Source organism: Zophobas morio, unplaced genomic scaffold, assembly GCF_036711695.1.
Source record: "Zophobas morio isolate AGI-343-1 ecotype UQ-CSIRO unplaced genomic scaffold, CSIRO_AGI_Zmor_V1 ptg000023l, whole genome shotgun sequence".
NCBI lineage: Eukaryota > Metazoa > Arthropoda > Insecta > Coleoptera > Tenebrionidae > Zophobas > Zophobas morio.
Genome location: NW_026972128.1, coordinates 9,399,960 through 9,409,562, shown reverse-complemented (window position 1 = coordinate 9,409,562; position 9,603 = coordinate 9,399,960). Strand labels below are relative to the sequence as shown.

At 34.7% G+C, this 9,603-nt stretch overlaps 1 protein-coding gene across 1 annotated transcript; it reads right to left on the bottom strand.

Moving 5' to 3' along the window:
* Positions 1 to 797: 797 nt before the first annotated feature.
* Positions 798 to 4,305, bottom strand: LOC135134020 (uncharacterized). The gene is made up of 7 exons (XM_064062586.1): positions 4,044 to 4,305; positions 3,825 to 3,989; positions 3,682 to 3,765; positions 3,556 to 3,621; positions 2,946 to 3,014; positions 1,038 to 2,883; positions 798 to 980 (listed from the first exon to the last, which is right to left on the bottom strand). The coding sequence occupies exons 1-6, from the start codon at positions 4,303 to 4,305 to the stop codon at positions 1,913 to 1,915; spliced, it is 1,617 nt and encodes a 538-aa protein (XP_063918656.1). The 3' UTR covers positions 798 to 980; positions 1,038 to 1,912.
* Positions 4,306 to 9,603: the final 5,298 nt, after the last annotated feature.

Sequence of the window (9,603 nt, the reverse complement as noted above, 5' to 3'; positions counted from 1 at the left end):
ACTTCGACTAGGTAATTTCAATATAGAAGCTTTACCATAGTTGTATCCCTTTGGGGATGAAATCCTCCAGGCAATACATGATCTTACAGTTACTTCTGACCATCTAGATTTTTGTTTGTTGTAATTTAATATTTGGTCTAATAGAAATGTGGCTTTTGGGTCGTTATTCTTGGCATCAGCTTCAATTTTTTCGAATATACGGGCTTGATTCGTTTGATTGTCAATTTTTAATTGCAGTTTTTGTAGCTGTTTATTTTTCAGTTTGTTCTGTTTGTCCAAACGGTTTACTTTCATTTTCAGTTTTTTGATTTCAAGTTTAAGTTTTGATATATCATCAAGACGAAGATCAGTATTGGAACTTAATGTTTGGGATTCATTATATAAGGACTCAGGTTCAGAAGGAATTGTTGAGTGACTTAAATCAGGATTCTACAATTTAAAAAAATATGATTAAAATTTATTAACTGCCAATAAAATATTACTGGAGGTTCTTCTGTCGATGTTGGACACGTGGATGTTGATTGGGAGGGAGGAGATAATCTTGGAGTAACAGTACTCTAAAATAAATAATTATTAGAGGAAAGTTCTAAAAAAGTGTGAAAATAGGTAGGAACAGAAAAATAATTTTACTCCTAACTTTAAATTACGGTATTAATGTACTGTTCGCTTATATTTTCACAGTTGTAAGGATTGTAATTACAGGAATAATGGATGATGAGGGCTTGATATTTAAAGGAGTAGAAGACTGGGCAAGGGCAACGAAGGATTCGTGTATGGATGCGTAATAAGCATCGTCACCCTATAAAAACTATAATTTTATTTCTGTTAAGTTTAAAATGTAAATAAATATACATGAAAAACTGTTGGAACTGCATTTTTTTGCAAGCGTTTACTACCATTTGCTGCAAACTTAAAATCTGTGGGTTTAAAGTGCAAATTGCAAATGGTTGAGTACTGACTGACGATCTGCTGCGTTGGAGCTATAATAATTAATATTTAGTATTAAAAAAAATAAGTGTTCAATAAGCTTTTCTTACAACAAAACTTCTCTACTTTATGTAGCCATTTTTCTCTTAAGAGGGGCTCAGAGGGAAACTGATGGAAAGACTTTGAGTACTTGGCAGGGCACTGGGGCACAATGCATTTTTTGTGGAACCGCATTTTCGTCCCAGTAAAATTAACGTAACAACTTAAACTATGTAATAATAACGAACCACTAACTGAAGTTAAACGACCAAATAGGAACAAAACAACAAAAAACAAACACTAATTAAACTATGAAATAATAACGAAACACTAAACGAGTTGAAACGACAAAATGGGAACGAAACACCACAAAACAAATAAAAATGGAACGAAAACTGCAAATCAAAAAGAAAAACAACGAACAATAACAAATGGACTTCACAAATAACTACTTTCAGCGCGCTTAAAGATTCTCAAGAGAATTTTAATTTGAATGTCAGATTTGACACCAAAAAACAGTGAGTACCATCCAACCAACATAAAATAATAAAAATTCCTAAAATGCGCCCATCCGCTAGCGCCCTCACTAAAATCGGAGGATACAGTGGAACTACAGTTATGAACAGGCCGTATTAACTAATGCAGCAGGTCGTGGATCTACTATTACTTTTAGAAAGTACGGCAAACTGCCTGTGGTCGGAATTCGACAGAGAGGAACCTAACCTATGTGTTAAACAAAGATAGCGCGAGGCTAGTAATTTTCGCTATCAAATGTAGGAACTGTCAACGAAAGTTTAATGTGTTTACGATTTGAGGTTACGACAGACTGTACTAGAATTATCGAGTTAACGGACCGGAAAGAACACTATTCCAGTCCCAAAGTAACTCCAGCCCTATTCAACGAGAAAGTGTCACCGGTAACCAGCAAACAGTCGTGGAAGACGTGTTACCACCAAGCATAGAATACCCTCCCTTTGGTGAGAAGATTGTTTCGCATACTTTTTAGAAGATGAGGAGGATCAAAGAGAGGGATAACTTCGTGATCACCAATTCTTATCACATTCTCTTCAACTTCCTCTTCATTTCCCAAAATAGCACGTCGTTTGGTTTCTTGTAAAAGCATATTGATTGCGGCACTGTTTGTAATACCTTGATCACAAACTGAAGCAATGATGTTTAAGCCGACCGCTGTTGCTTCTTTCACAATCTCTTTATAAAAACGGACAATGTTTGCAGCAGACATAGAGTTTTTGCAAAAAGCAAAAGCAACAGGCTGCTTCCACCTTTTGAAAATTCCTCTTAGCATAAATACGCAAACATGGTCTGCAATTTTTTCCGACCTTGTTGTACCGTGATCTTCAAAACCCACAACTCTGTCCTCACAAGGCAAGTAGTCGAGGTGAGGCTGAATGGACATTTCATCAAAGATGAGAGTACATAAATTGTACTTACTGTCCATTCTGCGACATACTTGCTTTCTGAGAACTTCGAAAATGGGTTTGTTGATACCCGGTTCTATTGGAACTTTATTTAGGGTTGCCCTCAGAGTGTCAATAGACGGCAGCGTAAACATTCTTGACAGAAGTTTATACGTTTTTGGGCCATGTTTCCAAATGGCAATGGCATCTACCTTCTCCTCAAACGTAAAACTTCTGCCTTTCGGTTTACGATTTACATTTCTAATCTGGCTGTTAAAAAATCTCTGCTGTAGGGGAGACAACCCTTCCACGAGATGAACCAGTTGTCGATCTCGCAGAAGTTGTTTAACAGAATGAAGTGCGCTTTTGCGCTTTTGTGCCTGCCTCTGCAGTCTCCCCACTTGCCTTTGCAGGCGTTTCGCCTCCACGTACAGCAGGGTTTCATTGCTGCTAAAATTGACGGTGGTCCCTTTGATCCCCAGCCGATCTAATATTTTTCCTGTAATGTACACGAATATGAATTAATTTCATCATTTTTAGTCTGTATATCAAAATACATACGTGGAGTCTTGGTCATGGACTTGGAAGTATCCACCGACTGCCTGGCAGGTACAAAGTTTCCAGCAAAATCTAAAAATGGGCAATATAAATTAATTATAAGTTAACTTAATAGTATACGAGTTGTGAAAAGACTTTTCTATGGAGGCGCGTATAATATATTTTGTTTTAATGAATTTGAGGTTGCTATGCAGTAAAAGAATTATTACTGTACGGTTTGAAGGCTGATGCGAACTAATTTCATCATTTTTACTATAAAAATTAATAAAACACATACCTAAAATGTTTTATTTTATTTTTATTATATTTATTATTGGTAAATTTACCAATGTAAATATAATAAAATATTTTTTTGTCAATACAAAAACATTACAATCTCAAGTCGAAACAAAAAGGTGTTTCACCAGCCGAAGTTACGCCACTGCTTTTTTACCTGCTTTGACAGGTGTTGGCGATTAATGAACATATGACATATACGCACAGAAAAGCGAAGTGACGCCACGCTGCGGTACAAAAATGTTGTTTTATAAACAAATGATGAAGTTTTGCAATCCACCACAGTTTTATATTTTATCATTTGTAAAACATGGGGTCAAACATTACAGTTTCTTACCTATTTTTGGAATATTTTGTAACCCCGAAGGCCCAGCACCAGGGAGCTCATTGATCCCATCCTCTTCTGTAAGGTAAGTAATATTATTTTCTCTCGATTTATTTAATTTTTTTAGCACTACAATACCTGCTCCAAAATTCAGTTGTCGCACTGGAACGCCAGTACTCCATGCACTTCTACCCCCGAGAGTCTCCAGTTTAGTAGCTAAACCTATAAAGTGGAAAATAGTTAGTGCTATACATACTGAAATAGTTGCAATGGTTACTTACTTTGAGAACTTGGAGTTCGTCTCGTACGTGGAGTTAAATTTGCTATTGCATGAAAGTACGGGCATTCTTTTTCTGGAGTGAGGAAAGTGAGATCAATGGTTTGTGGCCCTACATTGGACACGTCGATCTGATCTGCTTCGAGTGATGAACGCAGTTCGTTATCATCTATAAGTAAAGATATCGTAATATTTGTTTTCTAGCAACTTTCAATTTGTTTACCTCGAGGAGGCAAAATGGTTGGTACTGCAGATCGACGCAGCCTTTGTGTTCCTGGTACATAATCCTCGGGTTGAAAATGCTGGAAACAAATGTACCCCCTTCGGTGAATTTGGTCGTGGGTCAAAACCACGAATTTTGGGTTATTCGCGGCTTTAACCCACGCGAGAAACCGATCAAGGCCCCGATTTGGGTGTGGAAACCTAAAGATGGGTTTCAATCTCGCAGCACATTCGTGTACAGAACATGTATGACTGCCTTGCATTTTTTTCTACAAAAATTGATAATAATAATAATATTGTAAAATCAAACTTATGTACTCACATTTGTAAATTAGACACTGAAATTCAATAAAATAAATTCACAAGTCGTTTCAAACACAAATCACGCAGAAAAACGAGAAAAACGTAAATGAACTGAGTGATTGAATGGTGATTCATTTGGGGTGAAAGTGATGACAAAGGGTAGAAGAGGAGGGGGTGTAAACAAATTTTAAAATTTTGAAAATCTGCGCCAATCAGCTTTTACAGATATCTTTTTATTCCGACCTCTGGCGGCGGGCTCTGAACCACGCAGTGAGAGGATAAGGTGAAGGCTATCTCATTTCAGGACCCCTGCCACCAAGGCAATTGATGACCAAATGACAGTAACAGGATCGCCATCCTTGAAGCAAAAAATACCTGCTGTCGAAAAGACGGAGCATAACAAGGACACAGATATATTTCTATTTCATAAAAGTTACTAATTGCCACACATTTCAAGATCGAGTCACATTAGGAGGCAACCCTAAACAACCCTCACGGACGAGCTACTCGCTCTCTCCCCGTTCGGTCGCGGCTAGATACAGTCGATCTAGTTTGTAATTAGAATAATGTACTTTGTAAATATTATGCCATTATTATACTCGTTTTCCCGAAATTGCGTATTATTTTAATAAAGTGGCGACGGAATTAAGTGGTCGTTACAGAATACCTATCATGTAGATCAGTGTTTTTCAACCTTTTTGAACACGCGACCCCCTAACGATTAAAAACAATTGTGGCGACCCCCCCCCCATATCTTTTATTATGATTATTATTGCATGATCTGGAAGAGAAACTAATAAGTTACTTTCCAGAAGAGGCCTCTCAATGGGCAAAGATGAATAATGAATCCTTTTTTGGATATGTTAGTGTAATTGGCTGATCTGACAACAAATATAAAAGCAAATCTTATTCACCTAGCTGCCAACGAAATGCTGCAAATGGAATTCCATTTAGAAACAATTGACGTCTTCTGGATTAAGAGAAAGAGGAATATCCAGAGCTACAAAATGAAGCGTTGAAATTGTTAGTACCATTTGCCACATCGTAGCTAACATTCTTTACAATGTAAACATTAAAAATAAGAAAAGAAATAGACTCCAATTAGAGAACGATTTGATTGTTTGCGTTGCAAAGATAGACCCACGTTTTGAAAAAATATTGAAAAATAAACAGGCACAGCCTTCTCACTGATTTTGATTGTCATTTTATTGCAGTGGTGAGTGGAAAACCTACAAATGTTGTTCTGTACCTTTATCTCCCTTTCGGTCCGCGACCCCCCAAGTAAGGCTTCGCGACCCCTAGATTGAAAATCACTGATGTAGATGGTAAAACGCTAACCGAAATTTGTCTGACCATCCCACCCACAATTTGATGACGTTATCCACTGTCGGACTGTGCCGCTGAGACACTGGAAAATTTCCTGGTAGGCTCCGAAACAGTCTACTTCTTTTGTTTATACAATTATTTAAATATGTACATTTTTCACGTATGCAGTAAACGATATACGTATGTGGATATTTAATAAGAGCATCTTTTTACTTTCAGAGCGTAAACTCAATACGAAACAATAGGTGGCCCGCTTCCGTCTGTCTGTCTACCGTCTGTTCGGATTTTATAAAACAAGTAATCTCTGAAACTACTGAACCAGTTGTTAAATTTTATATGTGTATCACGAATATGATGTGGATGATCAAAATTTAGCGAATCACCCTTACCAACAATTTGTTGACGTCATCTCCAAAATTTACAGTAGTAAATATGTATTATTTAAATTTTATAAAATAAGATACTCCTGCACATGTGCTTTATGAACCCCTATTGAATTTTTGTCTTGGACATCCAAATTCCCAAGCAGCAGACTGTCGTCTAATTCACGTCAATTTTTGATCATAACTCGTCGGCGACGTCATTCGCCCAAAAAATCACGTGATAATGACGAGATTTTTATGACTTACTTCTGACGTCAATTAATAACGTCAAAAGGCCGTCTTTTGTTCGTCATTTTTTATAGATTATATGATCAATTAGATGTGGGTCGTCGTATTCTTTAAAAAGTGGCCTTCAAAATGCTTAATTATATTTAGAGCAAAAAATACAACGGCTTTATTAGAAATACACCAGAGACAAGTTTTTTCATTCTAATAATTTCTAATAAAATAATTATTTCTGAAAACTTGTTTACTCTGGAAGTGTTATTTTGTAAGTACCTGCTTGGCAAATTATAAATAGAACATCCGGGGTTGAGCGTATAATATTATATAAAATTATTATTATTATTATATAAAAGACCCAACGACACAAACAAAGTCATAAAAATTCTTTGTCCATTGTCCCTAAAATGGGACAAGGTCTTGAAGAATTCCTTCGTCGAATTTTGATTTTATAAAGACGTTTATAAAGTGATGATGGTTACCAAAAAAATTAGAGAGTGATTAATATTTAGTATTATTAAATTTATTTCATCTAATGAAAAAATAATGCTCAACTTCCGCATTTACTATACAATACATCAGATGTTTGGGGTGTGCATTCGGACTTTCCCTTTTTTCGGTATTTATGTTTATTGCACTTCACAGTGAAGCATTCTAATATTTCCAGTTGGTTCTCAACCACCGAAACTTTCTCGTGTATCCGTTACTCACTTCATTTTTAACGCAGTTTTGTGAAAATTTCTGCCATTCTGTGTGGGTTGTACTTATTTACACTAGGTAAGTTAATATCTAATAAAGTAATCATTTTAATTTGTACGTGTTTCTGTTATTTTTGATAACTGTACGTAGATAACAAAAGCAGTTTTTTCAGATAAGCTAGAAAGACCACAATTAATCACTGAAGATACTCCCACTGATTATGAAGAACTTACGGTGATTGTTTTTGAAAATAAGGCTCCATAAAATATTGCAAAGGTATGTTATTGCAATTTTTTATGAACTAATGCTAATGAACATAATTTTATTCTAGATTTGAAACAAATACAAAACACATGTGCGAAACGAAAGAAATGCTAAAGGAAACGAGTGAAAAAATCTCCAACATGGAAACGTCATCAAATCTGACAACTGAAAAAGTAAACAAATATAGAAGTTACGCCAAGACCACACCTAAACAAATTTTGACGAATTACAAGATTATCTTTGCCTATTAGAACAAGCATATTTCTTTGTAAGTTAAAAAAATACAATGAATTCATATATACATATATAACATAATATTGGAGATTATACATACAGGGTGTTTCTTTTATTTGATACAACCCCTCTAACTTTTTTATTCTTGAAGATAAACCCGTAGTTCTTTAACCAAATTTGTATCATTCTAAAAGATTTATATGATGGTAAACACACATTTTTATTATCACTGGCGGTAGAACCGGAAATGACGTCAACTTATTTTTTTTTAATGGAACACTAGGTATATTTTTTCATAAATGGAAAGATTGATTTTTTCACTACAAAAAATCAAAAGCAACCGATATTCTAAAATCAATAATAAAAAAGTTATTTAGTAAAATATCTCCAAAATTGTCCGTTTATTTCAAAATCTAGTTGCTTGAAAAACAATAGAAAAATTGTTGCCATCACTAGATCTTTTAAAATGATACAAATTTGCTCAAAGAACTACAGATTTATCTTTAAAAATAAAAAATTTACAGGGGTTGTATCAAATAAAAGAAACACCCGGTATACAGATAGGTGCCTGTAATACTACGATTCTTTTTGGTAACTTACTATACATGGCACATTTCGCTTCATTGTAAAAACCACAGCATAGATAACAATCAGTAGAGACGGCTCGCCGTTTTTCGTGACCCGTTTTCGTGGGTGGTCGTTCGCATTATGACCGAATGAGGGCGCCCAACTGACGTCTAAAATAATGTGACTCGATCTTGAAATGTGTGGCAATTAGTAACTTTTATGAAATAGAAATATATCTGTGTCCTTGTTATGCTCCGTCTTTTCCACAGCAGGTATTTTTTGCTTCCAGTATGGCGATCCTGTTACTGTCATTTGGCCGTCAATTGCCTTGATGGTAACACGTCTTCCACGACTGTTTGCTGGTTACCGGTGACACTTTCTCGTTGAATAGGGCTGGAGTTACTTTGGGACTGGAATAGTGTTCTTTCCGGTCCGTTAACTCAATAATTCTAGTACAGTCTGTCGTAACCTCAAATCGTAAACACATCAAACTTTCGTTGACAGATAGCGAAAATTACTAGCCTCGCGCTATCTTTGTTTAACACATAGGTTAGGTTCCTCTCTGTCGAATTCCGACCACAGGCAGTTTGCCGTACTTTCTAAAAGTAATAGTAGATCTAGTGACTTTAGTCTAAAATATTTGAAATTTGGCAGTTTTGTTACAATATTTTTGCCGGTTTTGCTTGTTTAAGACTGCTTTTCCAGTAGAATTGTACAAATAGTATAAAAATGTAATTTTCACAATAAAAGGTAAAATCTTCGTCCGATGAATTTTCATACAGGATCCCTGTTGTGCGCCTGCCTTATTCTCTCCCTCGTGTTTGGAATTCTTGGAAAAGATAGTAAACATAACACACTTTTTGTTTAAAAAGTCGTCGCAAACGAACAACAACGGTGGTTATGAAATAAATATAAAAAATTTATTATATATGATTCCGTTGTTGTGGTAAAATTTAATATAAAAGTAATAAGGAACAAACTACACGTAACAAAAAATTATAATATAACGATAATTTCTTTTTTTACATTTGTGAATTAGAGCAAATTTTTAGTGAAAATTTTGAAAATATAATTTTACAAACAACTACTATGTTGAAATTTTTAAATTTATATAAGCAAGCTACATTTGTTCATCCATGCCAAAACTTTCCATACGATTATTTGCTTGCTTTGTATGCTAGGATGAGATTATTTTATGCACTAAAATTTGTAAATGCTAGCTTTAAATTTACAAATGCCAAAGGTGAAAAAATTAATAGAAAAAAAATAATTTGGCAGCATTAACTTTTTTCCTTTTTGTAATTTAATTTTTATTTTATTTATTTATTTTTTCTTAAATAAACCTCTTTCTTTTTAGATGTATTTATTGCATTATTTTTACAATGATAATTAAACCTCAAGTATTCAGGGAAAGAATGTGCGAATTGTCAAATTGTATAAGTAATAAAATAAAAACTGTAACAAATCATCGTGTTTATAATTTAAATATCGACTTTTTTTTTCTTATTGCGATTCATGATTATACGATTTGAGCAAACTACACAGTTTGTAATATTGCGTACA